Genomic DNA, 24,004 nt, shown 5'->3' with positions numbered 1-24,004 from the left:
ATGAGACTTGAGACACACATTATGCAAATAAGAGATTTAAAATTTTCTACACCCACCCATCAGCTTTAGAGGAAAACAAATTAACAGGACTGAGTGTTGGAGGCTGGTAAAGGGCTAATGAGTTCATATCTATAGGGGCTTAAAATGCTTCTCAGTTCATCCCTTCCTCTGCTTCTGTGGCTGGTTAATGCCAATCTTCCCAGACATCCATTCAGTCAGCACATACCTGTTTCCCTTAGTGACATTTGCATGAAAGGTGGACAAACACAATTTCAGAATGATACTTGCTTGCAAGATGGGATTTGATGTATCAGTATTAATATTCTTTTCCGTGGGATTCAGTTTGAAAGTGTTGGCTATCATTATTTTTCTCTTGACATTTTTCAAAGTCTGGCATTTTTAATGGTAAATTCAGATAAATGATAGACACGGAATGCCAACACATACTTCATATTCTATAGATTACTTTATTAAGTATATGAATTAATTGACGTAGTCAACAGAAAATCAACAGCGAATTACTGTCTGGCAAGGTAATGCTTTGTGTCTTTACGAGAAGCAATGTGCCTTAACCATGATTATCCTATACTTTATCTCTTGTTGAGTTTTTGTAATGTCTTTTTAAATGTCAGGAATTCAGAATGTAATAGGAGTGAATATAATCCTGTTCGTTTATGTTGATGGTAGTTTTTTCTGTCCCTTTTTGTAGGTTATACTTGGCAGGATGACACAACTCAGGAGGTGATATCAAAAGAGCTTTCACAGCTACCTAAGGTTCCTTTGGGAAGATATTTCACTGGCAACTCTAGGTGAGTTTCCCACAGTCTCTGCTGTGTTAAGTGTCTGTGACAATAAATGTCTATTAAAACCTTTGTTGTTGTGTTCTGTTAACCAATTCAATAGTAATCTCTTTTAAATCGTGTTTTCAATGGTAATCACCTTTAAACAACAATCGCTTATATGACAAATAATTTGATACAGGCACAACCACGGTTTATCTGTTTGTGAATATATAACACTGTATTTTGAGCAGAACTCACATTCCAAATGATGACAGAAAAGCTCAGACAGAAGAACTTAGCAGGACGCTGCAGAGATACCTACAGGAACTGGGCTTCCAGACTACTTATGGCGCATCTTACAAGCAGAGTCTTCAAGAGCAACAGCTTCCTTGGAAGGTATATAATATTCAACAACAATATATGGCTTACCTTGTGTATGAAGGATTTTGAGACTTTGGCAAAACAATCACTGTTTTACAATTCAAGCACAAGCTGTCCAAAGCAGGAACAGGAAGCGAAATTATATCATGTGACCTATGACAACCCATAACAAATGTATCGGTGTGAATGTGGTATTAGCGCATATCATTGCTCAGAGTGAATTATATATGTGACCCTGGATCACTAAACCAGTCTTAAGTAGCAAGGGATCATTTTTAGTAAAAGCCGAAAATACATTGTATGGGTCAAAATTATCGATTTTTCTTTTATGCCAAAATTCAGGATATTAAGTAAAGATCGTGTTCGATGAAGATATTTTGTAAATATTCTGAGCAGCTCTTTGAGATTGGCGCACTGGATCATGGACCCAGTCCCAAGATGTCCCGTGCCCACAGGCAGTGAGAGTTCACTCCACCCGTGTAGCCTCCTCTTGGGCACTGGCTCAGGGCGCCTCTCTGACAGACATCCGCAGAGCTGCGGGTTGGGCTACGCCCTAAACCTTCGTGTAGAGCCAGAGTCTACCCGCGTCTTGTAGTAGGATCGGCGGCCGGCTGGGCGTACGCCTGCAAAGCGCCTTCTCCCCTTCATCAGGTGAGTCAGTGCACTATCCCAGCTTCCCTACTTCCCCCACCGGGCAAAGTACAAGCATCCCATCCATCAATAAGCACCTCTCTGGTTTACGAGCCGGGCGGAGCGGCCTGTATTCCAAGCCCAGTATAGGTAGAGTTTCCCTCACGAGGTGAACCCCTATACCTGAGTTAGTGCTCCACACACAGTGACTCCCCCTTTGGGTTGTCCCGTCTGACGTTTCTTCACTCTTGGTTCCCCTGCTGGTGAACCTGTGATCTCCCCTTGGTGGACTCTTCGCACCCCTGTTTGGGGCCCCGCTTCTACTCCCATGAGATCTCCCCACTGGTGAGACCGTGTAGGTATTCCACGTATTATCTCCCTATGGCAGATGTGGTCACCATAGCGTCCCCCCTCAGGTGAGGGGGTAGCGCTTCCCAGTGTTCCTTGTGGTGCCGGGCGGCTATCTCGCCTTTAGAGTAGGAAGGCCACCGCCTGTACGGCCGTTGGTAAGTGCCTCTCGACGTTGACTCACTTGAACTGATGCCTTACTACACCACTGGAAGGTTACGCCAGTCAGTGTTGCTCCGCTGGTGACGCGGCTCAGCGCCGTGTTGTTTCATATAAGGACCCCATTTTGTCTGACACAACGTCGAGAGACTGACTAATGGAGGGTCCTTCATGCCACAATGCTTTGCCTTCCGCTGCAGCGACCGAGAATGCCTCTCAGGCTCCTCAGCCCAAAAGGTGAATGAATGGGCATGCCATCTTCCTTTTATACCCGTATGCACGGGGCGGAGACTGGCATGCCATGCCATTCGCCAAGTTCATTGGCCTTTTAAAAGTACAATCAGAGGTGATAGGTTCTCAAGTTCAAACCCCATTCTGTCTCGACACAACGTCTCGTTCCTTCCATCAGGGAACAGAGGTTACATCCGTAACCGAGACATTATTGTCCGTAATGTTTACTAGTGTCCTTGTGTGGTGAATGCAGTGCTGTTAGTGCTCCTGGCATAGCTCTCGTTCTTTAAGTGTGCCCATCACCATTTTCCTTACTTTCGTTTTATTCAAATGGTTTTGTACAGTATTTTTATAGACTTCAACACTAGGAAATGTTTTTTTTTTTTAATTGTTAATAGAGTAATTCTTTTACTGCTGTAAAGTGACTTTTACTTGTGATACTTGACTGATGTGCTTTTATTTTCATCACGTAAATTTAAACCCGTTTTTCTCCAAATTCCGTTCCTGAAAATCATAGCGCTCAGCTGACTTCAGATAGCCTTAACTTTTGTTACATACAAGGTATATGAGCTAAATCAAACAGATTGGGAAAGGGCTTGAACCCAGCTTTCATATGGTATCAAAACTGTAATGTTTAAATTTTCACCATGGGTTGGGTTTTCCCAGATCACATCACATATATATAATTTTATTTTCATCCTACATTATATACTGTAAGAAATGCACTTAAAGAAAACTGCAAGAAATGCATTTAATGAAAACTACATTTTTATTTTGTTACCTTTATTGCATTTACACATGTACAATTTCCTTTTCGTAAGGGATACCGTATCCAAATAGTGACACAACTAGAGTGATATGAAAAATGCAAATTTGCATTTTAAATTTTAAATTTTGCTCTTATGGAAACATGCCAGTGGGAATTCACCAGTGCTCTGCTTTCATATGAATGTATAGGGGATATAAAATGCAATGCAGAATCTACTTAGTATCCAAACACCATTACCAAACCTATGCTCTTGAAATTAACAGTCGTGAGAGTTGAAAAGTTCACTGCACTATTGAACATTAGTACCCTGTGGTGCTTTTGGAACCAGCATGCGCATGTGGTGGTTTGTTCATTGAAGCCCACCCTGCTGTTCTAAAGTCAGTGTGGCCTTCCATTCCGCAGGGGTGGAGAAAATCTAATTGTTTTATATAATCTCTCAAATAGAGCAGAACAATATGCTGAGAGAGGCTGATAAATGTTCAAATTCTTTTGTGGCTAAAACTTTCATGCACTTTTAAAAGTCATATCGTGTTATACCTATTATGATATTGTATCACTGGTAGTGATATTTTCTGGTAATGATATTTTTCTTTACATTGATACCTTGTGTATAATTCTGGTAATATGAACATCTCTGTTTTTATAACTAATTGTGTGCTAAACTAAATGTATGTGTATTTTTTTGCCTCAGTACAGAGAAAATGCACTTCCCAATCGTAAGGGTTTTATTCAGCTCAAAGAGCAGCTTCCTCCACCCCACCCCATCTCCTTCCCACAAGCCCGACCTGATCTCCAGGTGATTGCTGAACAACCTCCCTCAGGTCGATCATCCTTCACTGGTTTTAAACAAGATCGTACTGGAGTCCCTCTTGCTGAGCTTCAGCAGTATCAAGCTGGGTCCATGAGAGCACAAGATCTCAGTAAAGGTCAAACCCAGGGAAAGCTGCGTTATTTTAGCCTACAGCGCGCTCCCGCTACCAAAATAGAAAAACTGCCAGGAGCTTCCAGACAACCACCAAAGCCCAGAATCGAAAAACTATTTTTTAAATCTGGAGCGAGCAGCACTGCTTCCAAGAATGCCCTCAGTTCAGTAGATGGTGAGTTGAACCTTTTGTTGTCATGTTTTTTAAATAAAACAAACATACAAACAACAAGTAATACTGTTCTGTTTCTATTTCAAGCCTGTTAAAAAACACAAGCATGGAAAGTACATCCTCTGTTCATTAGGTTATCATGTACATCACATTAACAACAGTCAGTCTGTCTTTCCCCAGAAATAAACACATAACTTATGATCAGATGAACATTGTAGGATGTCTAGTAAAGTTCAATTAGAACTGAGAATTAACAGAAAAACATCCAATTCACTAAAATAACCTCGCTAGAGATTTCAAGGATTAATCACTGAAAAGGAATGAATGAAGCATAGGCAAAACAAAAAATATATTGGATTTTATTGGATTGAACACAGACTTCCTACAGTTGAGGGTCAGAGTAAAAAATTAGAGAAGGGCTGTTATTTTATGCATGCAGTACATTTAACACTGAATCAATAGTTTCGTCTCTGACTCGTTTCAGAGAAATTCATTGACAGAGTGGTTAACCAGCTTGGACGCCAGAGTGTCAATGTGGATGCTTTGAACACAAAGGACCTGGAACAGCTCTCCAAGGTCATCACCCAGGCCCTGCAGGCGGTGGATGGAGAGGAAGGGGTCAAAGGTAGAGAGGTCACACAGGATGAGAGGCCAGAGGATGAAATGGAGGTGACTGGTGATCAGTTGTGTCCGGTGGAAAAAGATGCACCACGTGGTACTAGTTATACTTTTTTGAGAATTAATTTGAGTTATCATTGGTTTTGTCCTCCTTTACACAACCTCATGCCTCAAATCATGACCTTAAAATTCTGAAATTCTGATTCTATTCACAGAAACACAAACTGAAGAAAGTGATTCTAATGTCAAGGTAAAATGTTAAAATCCATGTGACTCTTGATACGTCATGTGAAATCGATGGAATTCCCAATGTCACTTTCTTTTTCCAGAACAAAGGTTTTCTCAGCCAGCTGCTGGAGTTCCTGGATCAGAACTCTGGCCCTGATTCTGCTGGACCCTCCCAAGCCAAAGAGCCTTTTCTGGGTTTCATTGACCAGCCAAATGCTGGAAGCCCAGTGAGAGCTAGTTTGGAGAATGTCCAGAGCCGGACAACACAAACAGAACTGGACCTGATGAAGAAGAAAATGGAACCTGACACTTTGGATCTACACCCACTGGTAGACACTGCGGTAGAACAGTGGATCCACAGTTCTGAGGGCTCTCCGGAAATCAAACCAGAGGTTCAACAAGGAATAGTGACACAGAAAAGTTCAGTGGATAAAGAAGAGACTGTGCAAAAGAAGGGTGTGAGAGTGGAGGTGAATATTGCAGCGTATTCACGCCCACACGATGGAGACTTTGGCTACATTATCACTGAAGAGTAAGTATGAATAAAAATACTTACAAAACTGTACGGAACAAAATATGCACGTCAGTCAAAGACCTAATACTAATACTAATTAAGTAATTTCTGATGAATATTATGTTTATTAATGCTGTGATCAATGGTTTGCAATACTGTCTGTGGTTAATATGGTATTTTACCACAGTGAAACTACTTACTGCCGCGGCTGTGGTGTTTTTTACACTCTCGTAGTCTTTTTTTTTTAATATTTTACTCTCGTAATATATAAATGTGATTGTGTGTTTGTGTGTGTGCATCTCTCAAAGCGAAAGACAATGATATCCACAGCCACTGCATTTCCTATAACTTTATAATTTATCTCACAGACACTCCAATTTTTTATGGCTACTGCAGTCCCGTTTACCTTAAAGTATCTATCATTCCCTACAAAAGAAGATTTTAAACACTATGGCCTCATTTATGAAACGAGCGTACAACCAAAAACTGGGCGTACGGTTGTTTCCACGCGTTTATCAAAATGGACGTGAGCGGTTGCTACGATAAAATCTCACGACAGGTCTCAGCTCGTGTACGCAAGTTTTAAGAACCTTTTAACCTTTTTGATAAATGATAAGGAATAATGACAAATAGAAAGATAGATTACGTTTTTTCGTTTAGTATGACAATGTAAAAATAGATTCCAATGCGATGTCTTATTTTCATTACATTAATAAAGTATTTTCTTTTCTAGGCTAATTATATGATTATTTAAATGCTTGAAATTACAAGGTTAACGGTGCTTTTGTGTACAAAACTTTAATGAAATTTTAGGCTAGTAGTTTTAATTGTGCATTTTAATGTAATGTCGCAAATTAAATTAAAGTAAAACATTTAAAAAAACTACAATAGGCCTAATCAATATATTTATATGCAATGGGTTAGTTTACCTATTTGCAAGACGATAGCTTCTTTGTTTGTCAAATATGTATTCTAATAAAAACAGACAAAACGCATGATTTATTGTTTTTTTTTATTTGTGCGATGTTCGCTTGAGGGTGGAAGACGTACACTGGGTCAAAGCTCGAGATTGCCTGGCTTTGTGTGGCAGGCTCCAGGCCGGTTTGTGGGGGCAGAAGTCTGCTGTTTTGGTTCTTGCCTCTGATAGATCTGAAAGAGAGAAGAAAAAAAAAAGTAAACATAAAACAGCGTGTGCTTCATTTAAGCAGCCTGAAATGCAAGATATGCAGCATTAGATCCCGTTTAGAAACATGAATCAGTCTCCTCCGCCACAGACCATTTTCTCTTCACCTAAATGATTTTTTTTTAAATAAAAAGCACTTACACATTTAATACACATTTGATTGCACCGCAAAAATGATCAGTAGGGCTTAAATTACAGTACACCTACATTCGTTTTTACATTAACAAGTTAATGTAACACAGTTCTTTAAGACTGAAGTCAGATTAATTTTGTTTAAATTTAAATGCATTTTATTTTACAACCAAAGTAATTTAAAGCAACAACAATATTTTCAGTGTAAAAATAATAGTGAAACAATAATAATTAATTATTTGCGATCATTTTTACAAAACATAAATATCCAATAAAAAATACAAACCTCAGCTGGAGTTCGGTTCGCTGTTGCCCGCAGCAGTGATCTCTTTAAAAGCAGTTTTTCACTTCTTCTGATTTCGCTTTTCAAGGTTAAAGTTTACATATCTAAATCGTAAAAGTTCCTCTTTTTGGCCGGATTACGTTTCTCCATTTCGAAAAATCAAGGGGCGAGGCGTCTACACCCTGAATTTATTGTGCCGTGATATGTAAATTACTATCGATTTCAGCCGACGCATTTATCAAGGTATGATCATTTGTACGATGAGATTGCCGGCATACGAATGTTTGTTGAATCACACGTGACCCCTGTCGTAAGAGGATTTCTGCTCACGGATCTGCGCTCATTTCTACGTTAGGTGGATAAATGAGGCCCTATAATTGTGTATTGAAAAGGGCAAGGCATGTGTAAAAAAGACATCAGGAATACCGTTGCCTTTAGTATCTTCTCATTCTCACTTTCCTCGTATGTGTGTGAATACACTTCCATTTGGATGCATGTCATTTTTTAGGCTAGTGCAATTCATGCAGATGTGTGTGTGGATTGTGTGTGTGCTTAACTGGCTTGGCGTGGCCATATCATAAAGACATCACACTTCAGAGGGATTCCATTTACACCTTATTGTTTGCCTCATTTCTGGAAAATACAGGCGATTTATCAAAAAATACAAGCCACCTGTGTCCTAGTCCCTATGTGTTTCATGTTCTCCTGGCTCTCTCTGTTCCTCCTTCAGTATGTGCTATGTTTCACTGCTAGTTTGTTCATCAGTTTGATCCAACAGTACTCAGATACAGTATTTAAATGTCTGTGCACCATTTTTAACAATTAAAAATTTAGGGTTAATGTTGTTTAGTAGGGTTGGTGATTTGGTATTTGAACAAACACGTGATACAACCAGCCACTAGGCAAAAAGATTATAGCGAAAAGGTAACGTGTCGGTCCGTGCTGACCGTGAAAACATGGCGTAACGAAACAATCAGTCACAAATCACAGCCAACCAGAAAGGTGTGTGGGGGCTAGATCTCTCAGTTTGTGCTCTCTCGCACTCACAACACACTTTACAGCAGAAGAGTGTTAACTAAGAAAAACACAGAGACCCCAGGCATTTCTAAGACTGAAAGATCCAAGCCCTGATGGTGGGCTCTGCCAGTAAGCAAACACCCAGAAGTCCCTAACAACCACTTAGCAATGCCCTTGCGATCTCCCACAACACACTTTGAAAATGTAAAAAATATGATTATACCTGACTTTTGCCCTCTGTCTGTTTAACTCTCTCTCTCTTTTTCTTTGCTCTTTTCCTTTTTGTGTTCTTGCCTAGTTCTCTGTCCACCAATCAGGGTCTGAACCTTATGGAGCTCTTAGCTGAGAGAGTCAACCTTCGTGTGACAGATTTTCTACAGCTCTCGTAAGTGCTCACACACACACACACATACATACACACAAACAAACCTGAATGCCGACACATTAATGGCATTAATGGAACACTCAATGCATGGTGGTGTTTTGTTTTTATGTTTTGCAATATAGTTTAGGCTGAGTGGTAATTTTCAAGTGAAAGCACAGTGATTATGAGCGTTTTCTGAATTCTGTTGCACATAAGTTCGAGTTTTGTATAAATGCTTTAGAGCGAGTGTGTGTGTGTGTGTGAGAGAGAGAGAGAGAGAGAGAGAGAGAGAGAGAGAGAGAGAATGCATTCCAAGAAGGAAAGAAGGAAGGAAGGAAAGAAAGATGGAAGGGAGGAAAGAAGGAAAGATGGAAAGAAGGAAGGGAAGGAAGAAAGAAAGAAAGAAAGAAAGAAAGAAAGAAAGAAGGAAGGAATGAAGGAAGGAAGGAATGAAGGAAGGAAGGAAGGAAGGAAGGAAGGAAGGAAAGAAAGGAAGGAAGGAAGGAAAGGAGGAAGGAAAGAAGGAAGGAAGGAAAGAAGGAAAGAAGGAAGGAAAGAAGGAAGGAAGGAAAGAAGGAAGGAAAGAAGGAAAGAAAGAAGGAAGGAAAGAAGGAAAGAAAGAAAGAAAGAACGAAGGAAAGAAAGAAAGAAAGAACGGAAGGAAAGAAAGAAAGAAAGAAAGAAAGAAAGAAAGAAAGAAAGAAAGAAAGGAAGGAAGGAAAGAAGGAAGGAAGGAAGGAAAGACAGAAAGAAAGAAGGAAAGAAGGAAAGAAAGAAGGAAGGAAGGAAGGAAAGAAGGAAGGAAGGAAAGAAGGAAAGAAAGAAGGAAAGATAGAAGGAAAGAAAGAAAGAAGGAAAGATAGAAGGAAAGATAGAAGGAAAGAAGGAAAGATAGAAGGAAAGAAAGAAGGAAAGATAGAAGGAAAGAAGGAAAGATAGAAGGAAAGAAAGAAAGAAAGAAAGAGAAAGAAAGAGGAAGGAAGGAAGGAAGGAAGGAAGGAAGGAAGGAAGGAAGGAAGGAAGGAAGGAAGGAAGGAAGGAAGGAAGGAAGGAAAGAAAGAAAGAAAGAAAGAAAGAAGGAAATAAAGAAAGAAGGAACAGACAGACCTGGAGATTTGAATGATAACACTATTTTTATGAGGTGCTGAAGAATTCTTTCATTTTCTCTGTGTATTCATGTCGTGATTTACAAGATATGTTTTGTTAAGGCGAAGAGCATGACCCTGTCTTTGTAAAATGCTTGTGTGTAGTTGGACATAATCCAGGAGAGCTGTGTGTTTTTATTAATTTCCTCTCTCACATGAAGGCTTAGTTTCCTGCTAATGTATCTTTTGTGATTTCTTGCTTTTCATCTTATCTGAAAAATGATGGAAAGGTGTACTGAATGCTGCATGGTCTTATATAACACATTATGTCTTAATGTAATTTAGTTTGAGCTAAAAATAAGGGTGAAAAGGTTGAAATACCACACTGTGTGCTAGAAAAGCCATTTCAGATTTGTGGGATGTAACTGGTGTTATAATATTCTGGAGATCATGACTGTCATGAAACTGACAGGACATACCAAGATGACTAGTTGTTATGGTTATTTTAGTCCAATGAATAAAAGGGTAGGTTTTAAGGTCAGTTTCTGCAGAGCAACATACATGGTAAAACCATTACTAAGATTTCCAGTGCTATTGCTCAGAGGAAGAAATACAGTTCATTTAACGCTCATTGACCTTTTATTCATCTTGTCACACCATGGGGTAAGTACAGGTGGTTGTAATAGTGGCCTGCCATGAATTGGCCTATTGTGGGCTTTTCAAGAAATATAAACAACAAAACAGTTGTTAACAATATGAAGCAATTCATAAATACATATGATGAAAGTGCAAAAATGTAATATCAAATTGTTTTGGGCAGCAGATTTGCTGTAATTTTGATGTTTGTAATATATGTGCATTCATGTAACATTTATTTGAACAATCCAGATCCAGATTAATTTAAATGTATCATATAGTAAACTGTTGTCTTAATGTATTTACAAAAATAGATATTAGAGTATTAGATTAGAAGGCAGACAAATTTAAGACAATGGTGAGAGCAAGATCATTTAAAACAACATACAAAACCAATACTTGTATACTTCTGTATTTTTAAATACTTTCTGTAAAATCTTTCAGTTACTGAGTTCACAGAGTTCACTTCACCTTGTGACAACTAACCCCGGTTTCCCCACTTGCAATTAATGATCAAAGAATTCTGTACAAAATTTTGTAATAAAATGGTAAAAAAAGTCACACAGACATACACAAAAACACAGTACTGCCATGTTTAGGCTTGTTTATGGTTACATAAAGAGTGAGTGTAAAATATTTCTGAACTCCAGACATGACGTCAGGGCTGTACTCTGGCCAGACAGTAGGGGGCAGAGAAACATGGGTTTGCAATCACAATGTCTACTCCTCTTATACACATTACACTAGCACGCACACACACGCGCACACACACGCACACACACACACGCACGCACGCACGCACGCACGCACACACACGCACGCACGCACGCACGCACGCACACACACACACACGTTATGGCTTCCCTCCCTCTGTGTTGTGGACATTGGTGGTTTGCTGATAGCTTATCAGCTCTGATGGTGTTATAGCTGGGGGTCTGGGCTATTGTGTTTATGTGGCTTTAACAGCACAGTGTTTTCATTCCAGAAATTTTCTGATTCTCTGGCAATATAAGCTGACCAGAGCTGTGTGCTTATGTGCACGGAACATAAAAGATAGAGGAAATTGGTGTAGGTGGTGTAAATACAAGTAGAGGGTTTTGTCAAGTTTCTGTTATGGTGCTCAGTATATTAATGCATGATTGTATGTTTGGTTGCTGATATCATCATTCTGATATTGATATTGATATTGATTGATATTACACATACTGTATTAGTCGAACTCTGTGTCTTGATGATTTAACATTGAGGTACTGTACAATGACTTTAAGAGAATTCATATTAAGACCTGGCTATTTCTGAATCTATAACCAGTGTGGGTAACCACTAGCAGATATGTGAGTCTGTGTGTTAATTATGCTGAGGATGACCAGAGGTGCTCTCGCCTCCTGCTGATGTGTGAATGGAATTTTGTTCTGGTGACAGATCCATTCCTTCCACCGCTCTTTTTTTTCTCTCGTTCATTTTCTCCCCGCTTCACTTTTCTGTCATATTTCTTCTCTCTGGTAGTGACCTCCACCTCACCCTGATCCACAGTGAGAGCACCTGATCAGTAACCAAGAAGATTCATGTTGGACCACTACACGTTTAGGACACAACCAACCCCTTAACACTATATTCCCAGCAAAATAACTTCACACATAAATAGATGTTCTCATTGTGGAATGGTTCAGATAAATGCTGGGGTTTGTGTTGAAGTCACGGTGGCCATGGATATGATTGCTTTTGATCTTTTTCATGTCTTGCTTAACTCCAGGGCTGACTTTTCTATTTGTGCGGGGTTGTTTGATGGTGTGTTTTTAACTGTGTCATTCAAAGTCCCGTGTTGAATATTTTTAGCAGTTTTTTTTAAATCACTTACTTCCTCTTTGAAGGAGCAATTCACCATGAAATATTGTAGTTCACAGACATCTGTTAGAATAGATACATGAATAAGGTGTGTTGTTGGGATCTCCCCCAGACAGATGTCGGGCTCAATCACAAATGCCAAAAGCATACGAAATGCCATCATACAATTGCACATCTTTAAATGCCGCAAAGATATTCAGAAACAACGTGTCGCCTCAAACACAAATAGGTTGTTTTCGTATAGTTTATTTCTTTCTATTTGCTCTATTGATTTGATCCACTAAACATTTTAGGCATCTCTAAGAACATCAGGTTTCCCTTGAGGATTTTTTTCATTGGGGGAAATGTGTCAAAAGCTAATAGGGATGCTGACGGCACAGATCTGTCAAAGAGAAAAGAAAATGAACCAAAAATCAATATTCCTTATAGTGGTCTCCTCTTTTAACTATAAACAAAACCAATGGACTGCAGTTGACTGCGGTAACTTATTCCTTAATAAAACAAGATTACGTGAATGGCGTTCTAAGTGCAGTTACTTTGCTCACCTGCTCTTACTCTGTCGGTCTTCTCTGTGTCTCTCAGGGTTCTGGGTCCAGCAGTAACCTTTCGAGTGCGTCCCAATGCCCGAAACATCAGCACGGCTCAGCTAGCCAGAGTGGCAGGTACACACACACAACACGTACATCACTATTACAATCTAGTTGCTATTCAGATCATCTCCCAACACATTGGGGAAGAATCCTCTCATAGTGCAACGACCATGATTGCAGCATTAGTTGTAATTCAAGTTTTAAACCACCTTTTCTCCACACACTGAAACACATGTACAACACGTGCACAGTGCCACATTCAATAACAAGCAAACAATGTACAAAATAACTTGTATAAAAAATGGCAATTCAAGTTTAGGCAAGCTTTAACATTATACAAATCATCGCTATGTGTTAAGCACAGAGGTGTTTGTGTGGCATCTTAATATAAATTACTTAGAAATAACAGAAATTATGCTTTCATCACCAGAATTTAGTGTAATTTTTATTCAATCCTCATCCCCTCCTTGCATTTTAATTGTGCTTTGTGTTGGTGGTTTGTACCAGAATTTTCATTTATGGCTTTGTAAACTACTATTGTTGCACCAACCTTTGCTTTGGTTAGGTTTTACTTGTACTGTTTATGCCGTTTTATTGTTCTTTTTGTGCATTATAGATTTTAAAAACATTTCTCTTTTTTGGCAGTATGTCCCAGCATTCAAATTTATAGGATTAAGGCTAATTTAATTTATAAACGAAATCAGAATTGACCCCGGTGGTGCTTCAGTTTTTCAGTGACTCTTTTAACATTCAACACACAGGGTTCAATGTTTGATCTTTAATGCACAAAAGAAAGGTTGAAAAATGAAAGAAAAAGAATCTGACATCATAGGTTCTGTTTTCCCTTGATCCATAATTACTTCTAGGAAAAACAGATATGTATGGGTTTGGGTGGTTTCTTAACATGATGGCAGTCGGCTCTCTTATGCATGAACAAGAAACCTATAGGCCCATGCTGGGTGCCATAAGATAAAACAAATAAGTGATACTGCATGCAAGGAACAGATTTCCTAGGAACTTGCAAACCTGAATGTGAAATAACAAATATCTTTTGCTGTAATTCTCACTACTGCTCATTGAAATATGCAGCCAACAAGCCAGTACATGCAGTGCATTGAATGTGTTTTTTTCCTCTTTATTTGATTGTCAGTGTTTCGACCTTGGTAGCAGTAGTAGGCAGTTCAGTTCTAACAAGTGTGTTTGCAACAGTTGTACATTTTCTGGTTGGATGTGTAAGTCTAGACATCTCATCCTTCTGAGAGTGTGTTCACACATAGCGCCTCTACATCTGTGGAAATGCGCTCCAGTTTTGTGCGATTGCTGTGGTGTGAATTTCAGCATGTGTGTGTGTATCGGCAGTCTCTCCCCTTTGAGAGTCTCTTGTAGCATGTTGAGAGAGTTAATGGCCGGGCTCGTCAGACCCAAATGTCAGACAAAATGTTAAGTCAACATGATCAGCCGCTCTCACACGGCAGATAAATTATGAAAACCCTGGTGTCTGAATACCAATTTATTACTTTATTTAAACAGAGAGGATTTCTCCTCACACTTTATTACTCCTGTATACACATGGCTGATCACACCGAATCAGTATTCCTGTTTTTGTGCCTTTGACATCACATGCTCCTCTAAGGTATAAGGCAACTTCTCAGCGTTTGCGATCAGTGGAAATGTGTTGGCCCTCTTATAAGTATTGAGAATTATGTTTGTTAGTGTTAAAATTTGTTCATATGTCCATAACTTACATGACAGCTTTACGACTAAATCTAACCTGTTTTTACAGAAGCAGTGCATTTAAAACATCAACATAACCTAAACTCGTTTTTGAGTTGCTTTTTCCAATGCCATCAGAAGCTTCTGTCATACAGTAGGTTGACTGAGTCCATTTTGTTTCTTTTTAAATATAATGGAACAATGTGAATATGCTCACAGGGGTTATTTAAAAAACTATTGAAAGGCTGGAGTCTTTTGTGTTTGCACAGCTCCAAATGACACCGACAGGCACGGTTCTGTGTATTTCAGTGTAGCATTGACCCAGGCATATTAGAGAACATTATGGTCCCTAGATCAGCATATTAGGCAAGAGTCTTCCTTTGTGTTATACCCCCCTCCACATTCATAAAACACTCAGAATGGTGAAGGGTGTCTGAAATGAACGCATTGCACTTATCTACTAGTATTCCTCTGGTGCTGCCACAAGCATCTGTTTCTGACAGCAGCTCCCATGTGTTTTGTCTTTTTGTTGTTGCATGAAACACAAATGCACCTTCTTACATTTAACTCCGTTTTTTTTTCTTTTGGGAACAACAACGGTGTCTTTCTGTCTTTCTTTTTATCTGTCATTCTGTCTGCATTTTACTGTGCAAGATGAAAACGGTAACACTACTATGTGAAATTGTATTTTAGCGTTTGTATTGTAATATATATATTTTTTAAGTTTTTGTTTACATAATATATGTGTGTGTACTGTGTATAATAATTATTATATATTACATGCATGTGCGTTTTTTTATTTATACATAATTATTATACACAGTACACCCAGATATATTATGTAAACAAAACTTTTATTTTGCAAACAATTAGTTGCAACTAGTCGTTGTGCAGCCCAAAAAATAAATCAGTTGTCCCAACTAATATATATTCTGACATTACACTCTTGGGTAACACTCGCTTTACATTCATTCTGTGTGTAGCGCATTTGTAATCTATGAGTTAATAGTTATTCTATTATTTATTAACCAGTTGCTCATACATTATTAATATCTAAAAATGTATTTCATAATTACAGTTGCAAATGATTTATTTAAAAACGATCTATGCCATATAAATCATTCATCCATTCGTTGTTAAGCTATTGCTTACAGAAATACCTCGAAACACTAAGTAAAATACACACATGTAGTGAGAAAGCACAAAATGTTCTGTCATGAAAAAATCTGTCTATGTAAGTTCAATTTGTATATATTGAATATAAACAATCACAGGATGTACTGATAAAAGTTCAGAAGAGGAAAGTGATAACAGATGTGGACAATGTTATATTTAATGTAATATCTATATTTGCATATTTTCTACAATGATATTAAAAGCTTGAACCCCTTTAAAGCATGAATCATTATGAGTTTAAGCTTTTATAAAGTGTTTTCTTTATTCCTCTGATGCACTCTCTCAAAAGTGGTTTTGAAGTGTACAGCGTGTCAGAACAGTTTGCGCCACCTCATTTCTGCAGCCATGGCTTCACAAACATGTAACCATTAATTTTCCCTGACAAAAAATAATAACTTCCTGCCAAGCTATTTCCAGTGGAGGAACGGCAGTATAGATGGGTAGGCTTATATCCTGTAGAGTCTATGTATATGGGCAGAGATTTGGTATTCTAATGCAAAGCTTTGCTCAAGTCTTTCAAGCTGCTAGCAACACAGCAACTAACTGAAGGGCTTTATGGGGGGTCTGGGGTACTTTCATTAGGATTGAGGAATTTGCTGTTGTACTCTATTCATCTGGAAAGAAAGATTTGGACAAAAGAGCTGGATATGGTAATCCCTGCCTGCTCTCAAAACAAAAGATGAACCCCCTGCTTTATCTGTGTGTGCGTGTGTGCATGCGTGTGTGTGTGTATGTGTGTGTAGGTGTGCGTGTGTGTGTGTGTGTGTGTGTGTGTGTACGTGCATGCGTGTGTTTGTGTGTGTGTCCTTCACAATCATTTACCGGGCCATTGATTCATCCAAGTGTTGATGAAATGGCACCCTGAACTGCACAGTGTAATCTTACATTGTGTCATCTCTCTCTTCATCTCTCTCTCTCTTTGTTATTTTTCTGAAACGCTTTCTTTCCTCTGTCTGCCTGTCACATTTTATTTCTGCGTGTCTCCTAGTTCTGCCCATTCTCACCTTTTGCAGTATTTAAGTTTAATTGTGTCACTTGTTTTGTCTTTTATTTCGGTGTGCTCTGCCCTCTTTACTGTTTAATATGTACTGATAACAAGCCACAGTCGTTGCTTGAATATTTGCGATATTTGATTTCGCTTATTCTTTTCAGTTTTATTTGTTTGCTTTCCTATTTTGGCACAGGTGCACAGATGTTCCAACAGGCTGACTGCAGAATTGCATATTCACAAACGTACATTTTCTGCATCATCATTTGTCTTTTGGGTGAGATTTCATTAAAGTCTGTTGTACGCTGGTGCATTTTTTATGATGCTCTGATCAGACGATATTAAACTCATAATGCTGCATATTAATCAAAATGGTCTCATCTAAATTCATATGCTGAAAGGGAACGTGCAACACTGTAGATCTTTTTGATAGAACAGAATGCATTGTGGTTCAGCCACTTTGAAGTGGAATGTTTGTGTGGGAGGTGTGTTAGTGTGCGTTGAGGTTTTGCAGAGTGGATGTGCTCTTCTGTTTCAATCTCACTGTTTCAATTTCTACATGGCACAGACAGCTGTCTATTTTGAAGCGTATTCCTACTTTCTTTTTAACGTACCTTAAATCTGTCAAAATAATTAAGGAATGAAATTTAATTGAATTAAATATACAAAATAAATATACAAAATAGCCACGAACAGCAGCGAATGTATGATTGTGAAAAAATAATATTATGTAAAAATAATTATATAAAATATTTTTTGTGATTCTTATTCCTTTTCATATACAAACACACACACACACACACACACACACTCACACACACACACACACACACACACACACACACACACACGAATGCATAATCGTATATACTGTATAACTGAGCACTTCAGTTTTGCCTTTTATCAGAATTTCTGCATGTATTTTGGCAATTTCAGTCCATTGCCTGTTGAATTTCAACAGAAATAAACCTCAGGAGTGATATAAAGTCAACCAACAGCAATGTAAAAGATTGAGGGAATGCAAAAAATCTGTTTTATTACATCATATATTCATTTTTGAACTGATCGTAAAATACATGTAAAAACATTATCGTGTTGTTTAAACATGAATGTGAACTTGTTTTCTTTGCAGCATTTAAGACCAGTTTGTCCCATTTCAATTTTCCGCAAATAAAAACTATATTTCCATTTGGAAATTGTGTGAAATGTCATTAGTTCACAGAATGAAACAAAAATGATCATTTTACTTAAACATGCACCTATAGACCACTTTGCACGATGCAATCACTGGTCCAGAAGCACTTCCGGTTTCATTATTTATTTATTTATTAATTATTACTATATTATTTATTATTAATCTCACATAAATAATTAAATCTTAAAGATATATATTTAACATTTTAAATCGGTTATAAATATTCTGTCGGTTGTATTTCGTTCAAATGTTTGTGTTACTGGAACAGGAAGTTCTTCTGGACCAGCTTTGAACCAGCATTGTTTATGTGCTCCGAAGAGGTCTATAACTAGTAAATAAATAAAAAAACTGAAAATAATTTTTGAGTGGTCTGTACATTCACACATCACCAGTGTCAGTTTCAGCCATTGTCTATGTGTGTGTGTCAAGGTATCAGGGTGTGTCAAGCTAGTGGGTGGAGAGATGACCGTTCTTTGTCTTAGCCCTCTTGTTTTCTTGGGTCTCTAAGGAGGTGACCCTGTTGTCTAGGCCGTGAGAACCCTGGATGTGTCCGAGTCTGGACAGGTTAGGGCAGATGGAACATGGAACCCTGATGGTCGCACCCACTGGGAGACCAATCAGAGCCACATCTACACCTGCTACCACACCAGAAAACTGTGAACAAAACTACACGCAGCATAGAGTGAGTTGAAGTAAAGATAAAAAAAAATGCAAGTGACCACAACACTGTGCCAAAATACACGAAATCACAAGAACTTAAAAGGGATAGCGATAGTGTCATGTCATAGGTCACGACCTCATAGAACAACAGCGGCCATGCTCTGGCAGGGTGACGGTTTGTGACAGCCTCATTTATCCTTCCTTTATCTTCCTCTCGCCTCTGTTTGGGAAGTTAAACTAAGCAAGTGTCTGTTTAAGGGTCTGGTTACTTCATCTGATTTGTACTCCTTCAATCTCATGTAGTCTTTATTTTCCAACTGACATTTCTTCACATCCGTCCACATCTCTGACATCTCTGCTGTGTTTACTTCCTCACCCACTCATCCCTTTTCTCTCTAGCTCGCTCTGTCTCTCGTTCGCTCTCTGTAATTGCAGTGGTGCGGTGCAGGGGCTGCTCGTCTGCGCTCCAGCTGGGCAGATTAGCATAGATCTCCCACGCAGACACAGTTGACCTTCACTCCACCAAACACTTGTCAAAATGCCAGCCATAATTACCCTGGCCTCTCCAACTAAAGTAATGGCTTACATATACCTGACTCACTCTTTGCCACCAATTGGATGTGAAATACATGTGTGCAGGTGTGTGTGTGTGCGCTGGACCTTCTCTCTTTGCTCATTCTCAGAGCGTTTATACGTCTGTGTGGGTATTCGGCACAAGTGGACAGAAATTCATATCTCATCAGCGTTTGACAGTCCAGCTGTATTTTTCTGTTGATTTTCATACGAAAAAGTGTGATGTTACAAATATTACATGACTGAATGCATAATATTGCATTAAAACGGTCATTTTTATGCTATGGTTATGCTATACATGTATTCCCACTGTATTTTTACTCGTTCTCATATTGCTGCATGTTTGTTCTTGTAACATTAGAACTTTAATCCTTTAATTTGACTTTTTTCTTGTAACATTTTTTTTCTCAATTTCTAAGACTTGAGAGCTTTAAATGATAGTTCACCCAAAAATAAAATTCTTTTGGGTTCTGCGGAAGAAAAAAAGCCATAAATGACAAGAGGAGTAAATGATGAACTTTAAGGATAACCCTGTTTTAAGGTAAACAAAGACATTTCTGATGTCGTTATAAAACCATGTAGACACGCTAACTATATGTAAGTTACTTAAAAGAATGTTAAGGTAAAATGTGTTATTTGTAATAAATCTGTACAGATTTTGCCATCATTACACTGGCCATCTGGGAGCATGAGGTGTTTTTTCATGTCATTAATTTTCATTTTCATTAAATAGCTGAATCATAAAGGTGTTGTTTGGTGTTGACTGGCCTGTGTCCATATTTGTGTAGCTTTTCTAACATATTTACAATTAACTTCAATACAAAACCTCAGATGCGAAATGACGACCTTGATTTTTAGTCCGCTCCAGCCTTTCTGCGTTTAGTTAATTCCTGCCCTTCTTAATTTTCTCTAAATCTCTTTTTCCCTTTCTCTAATTCCCTCCTCCTCTGCTTTCCCACACTCACTTTTCCCTTCATTCTCTTCCCATGATTTCTCCCTCTCATCCTTGACTGCACTGCTTGGTTGAGTGTGCGCACTTTCTGTGATCAACAGTTTCCTCATTTCCTCTTCCTTAACAGACTGTGTGTGAGAAAGATACAGAAACGGAGAAAAAAATGTCATGTTTGCAAAGTGGAGTGAAATAAACAGTGAAGTGTCCCACTATTGGAAACGTTACTAGCGGAAGACTAGAGGTTACTCTTGTATACATTCAAATAAATAAATAAAATATGAATTAAAAATAATAAAAAATATCAGATGTATTCAAGTCGGAACCGATGGCCTGGTGGGCAGTGCTCTGACATATGGTGCCAATGCACATACCGTGACCCTGGTTCGGCACCCTAGCTTGAGGTCGTTTGCCGATCCCGTTCCCCTCTCTCTTCTCCCTATACTTTCCTGTCATCTTACTGTCCTGTCAATTTAAGGCTAAATGCCCCTAAAACATATCTAATAAAATATTTATTTGAAATAATACAAATATTGAGTTGAATAAATTAAACGTTTTTGTACGTGTGGATTGGTGTGTGTGTGTATTCATTTTTATGTGTATATGTTTGAGCAGTGGGGGGCATTTTCCTCCTCACTGAGTGAGTCTGTCAGGCTTTCAGCCTCTGCCTGGATGTCACCTGTCAATCAAATAGCACTCTGGGCTTCTGCTCTCTGCTTCATTCTTCTCCTTCACTTCCTGCCAATTGTCTTTGGTCTGTGTGCATAAGAGCGTGTTTTTGTTTGCTTCTGATCATGTTCTCTAACATGTCCTACTTTTTCTTTTTCAAATATAATACAAACTTCATTTTTTTATTTGGGTTCAAAGGGGGATTTGGTGCACTTAATATACTGTATATGATTAAATCTGTTTCACAAAGTGGATATACTGTATGGTTTCAAAGCAACAACATAAACAAACTTAACTTCCGGTACACACCCACAAAGAATAGAGTCACTGCAGATTATTTCAGATAACAAGCAATAAAAAAGCAAATTACATTAGCTAGCAAGTTAAAAGTATGTCTAGCCAGTATTCATTTGGGTTACCAGTAGAAGAACCGTTACCTGGATAAACTTAAATGCGACAAAGTTACATGACCCATTTAACAAATTGTTTATTTAATAAAATGATTATTCAATAAATTTCAACAAATTGTTTATTTTATACAATATTTATACAATTAATTATTGATATAAATAAAATAAAATACAAATAGTTACATTATTAGCCACTAGCCATACCGATCAACCAACACAGAGAGAAAATTACCTTCAGGCCAGGTGCGTGCATCCGATGAAACTGGATATTTGAGGAGTTTGGTTCCAAAATGAGATATATTTTCAAAAATCATGTTTTTTCATTGTGCATTCCAATTAATATCAATCAAATTGCAGTTGGTTTGTTTTGATTTAAGCCATAATAACTTAAAAAACACAGCTAACTAAAACAATAAAATACAATAAAACCATGATAATAGTTTTAAAAAAATGAAATCATGTTTTTTATTATGAGTTATCTCATTCTGGAACCAAACTCTTCATTTGCATGTAGAGTATAATAAAACATATGTCCAATATAGACACACACACAGCATCTCTGGCGTTATATAAGAGACATTGACAGAATAAATCAGTTTGGAGTTTTGAGAGAATAAACTCCTTATATTATACTCGTTATATCAGTTCCTGTCAGTTCATTTGGAACAGTGTTTGGCTGAGTTGCCACTCTCCGGACTATAGCTCTGCATTATCGTAATCGCGCTCACAGGGATTTCGAGACATTATGCAAGACTTTGATTAGGTAGCATGCTGTCCTCTGTGCGCTTGAATATGTGCCGAGGCTTTGCTCACAGTTAAACTCCCTGTAAAATTTGGGCCGTGATTACTGCAATGTCAGAACGCACCGTACTCTGGGCATACCATATACAGTAGCATCTCGATTACGCCTTGGGGTTTCGTGCAGGGAGCTTTACTCTGCTTTGTGCCTAAGACGGATGTAAAGGTGTGAAGGAGAGAAAGATTTATCAGCTGTATGATCCATTCTGTGCCAAACTGTTGTGTTTTAACAAACTTCCTTCAATGCCATAAAGTTAAACAGGCATCACCAGCATCTCTGTGTACACATGCAGCAGGTGTCTTATAAAGTAGTTTGGCTGTTTTAAAACTCGCCACCTTTACGGCTCATTTACTTAACAGTACACACAAGCTTTTTGATATCTCCCCATAAACCTTGGTAGACCAGACGAGGCAGTCCTCAGTCTGTGCAAGGTGGCGTTTGCTGTGTTAACACGGATTTGTCGAGAGGAACTTCAAAACAGTGGCAGCCAGTTCGACAGCCGGCCAGAGCTCTTGTGTATTGGTATAGGCTCTGCCTGTAGACAGGGATTAAGGAAGGGAATGCGGGCTACGTTTTTTTCCCTAATTCCCCCTGTGAGGTATTTGTGGAAAACATGCATGAATAATATCAAGTGATCGGGCTTGATGAAGACGAAAGTGTTGGCAAATGCGAGAGATTAAGGAAAGTGACAAATGAGACAGGCTGTCAGAGAGAGAGAGACTACACTCTGCTCTACAGAGACTAAGCAAAGGTAAACAGAAGTATTTTGTTGGATTTTGCCCATGATGCTTCACCCCGTACCAATAGGATAAAGACTCAAAGGTCCTGTTTACACCTAGTTCCGTCACAGGTGGTCGAGTAACAAATGGACGGGTGAGACAGCACCTTTACACCTGTTAGCAAACTTTCGTCTCACGTTTTTTTTTTATCTCTGTGCGCATGTACGGTGTATTTCAGAAGCGGGATTTTAGTTTACAATATAATACTGTACATATACATACATTTTGGACTACATTTGATTTGGTTAAATTTAGTTTTGTTGTTTGTAAAAAATTTTGTTGAAAGAAGAAAAGCAGTTTTCCAGGAAACCTTGTTAAGAAGGCAACATTATTTAAATAATACACAATTCAAATATTTTACATTAACGAGAGCAGGTTTAGCTCTGTCGTTTTAATAACATGAAGACAGAGACAGTCAGCAAATAGGACTAAACCAAATGTTTGCAACGACAACCAAAAAGTGTGAGGAGTCATACAATCAGAGGAAAGGATTCGTTTTACAAAGTTTCAATCTTGTATTTGAATTTCAGAATTTGAATATAACAAGTTCATACAACATTTTTGAAGCCCAGTTCAAACACAACATTCCTCCCGCATCAATCTCAGTTCCTCAGGCTAAGATCAGAGCTCCACATTCTCAATTCGACCCTGCTATTCCTGCATTAAAACTCATTTGCTATGCATTTTGTCCCACTTTTCTCAGGAGGAACGCTGTTGACGTATCCAGCAGAATATGGCCCAGTAGTGCGGACAGCTTGGCCATCTTTTGCCCGGTTTCACAGGCAAGGCTTAAGACTAGTCCAAGATTAAAATGAAATTTTGAGCTGTCTTAACTGAAAATTAACTACCCTGATATATCTTAAATGTGTCATTGACATTGTTTTGTCTCAAGATGCACACCAGTAATGTTTTATCTATAAGGCATTTTATTAAAAGATACGTAAATATACTAATTTACGTAACTAAGGCATAGTCCTGGCTTAAGCTAAACCTTATCTGTGAAACCGGGCCTTTGTGTTCCTGTCCCGTTTACTCAGGCTTTTATTAATAAGAGACATTAAAACTGTAAACATCAGGCAAATGGACAGGTGGAGGGCTTTGGAAGAGTATGGCACAAGGTTTGTTGGCATCTACCAGTTTGACATCATTCCAAGTCACAAATCACCATGCTTTATTTTCCCTAAAAACTTTTATAAAAGCGGGA

At 38.4% G+C, this 24,004-nt stretch overlaps 1 protein-coding gene across 2 annotated transcripts in view; it reads left to right on the top strand.

Moving 5' to 3' along the window:
* Positions 1–24,004, top strand: part of ptprn2 (protein tyrosine phosphatase receptor type N2) — a 158,285-nt gene that overhangs the window by 35,459 nt on the left and 98,822 nt on the right. For both annotated transcript variants that reach the window (XM_057324265.1, XM_057323437.1), the window contains exons 4-11: positions 710–809; positions 1,034–1,178; positions 3,992–4,397; positions 4,879–5,109; positions 5,228–5,262; positions 5,342–5,772; positions 8,668–8,754; positions 12,882–12,961. In XM_057324265.1, coding sequence (XP_057180248.1) covers positions 710–809; positions 1,034–1,178; positions 3,992–4,397; positions 4,879–5,109; positions 5,228–5,262; positions 5,342–5,772; positions 8,668–8,754; positions 12,882–12,961 — 1,515 coding nt within the window. The remainder of the gene's footprint in view (positions 1–709; positions 810–1,033; positions 1,179–3,991; positions 4,398–4,878; positions 5,110–5,227; positions 5,263–5,341; positions 5,773–8,667; positions 8,755–12,881; positions 12,962–24,004) is intronic.

The sequence above is a fragment of the Triplophysa rosa genome, linkage group LG1 (assembly GCF_024868665.1).
Source record: "Triplophysa rosa linkage group LG1, Trosa_1v2, whole genome shotgun sequence".
Classification (NCBI taxonomy): Eukaryota; Metazoa; Chordata; class Actinopteri; order Cypriniformes; family Nemacheilidae; genus Triplophysa; species Triplophysa rosa.
This window is presented reverse-complemented; position numbering and strand designations above follow the sequence as displayed.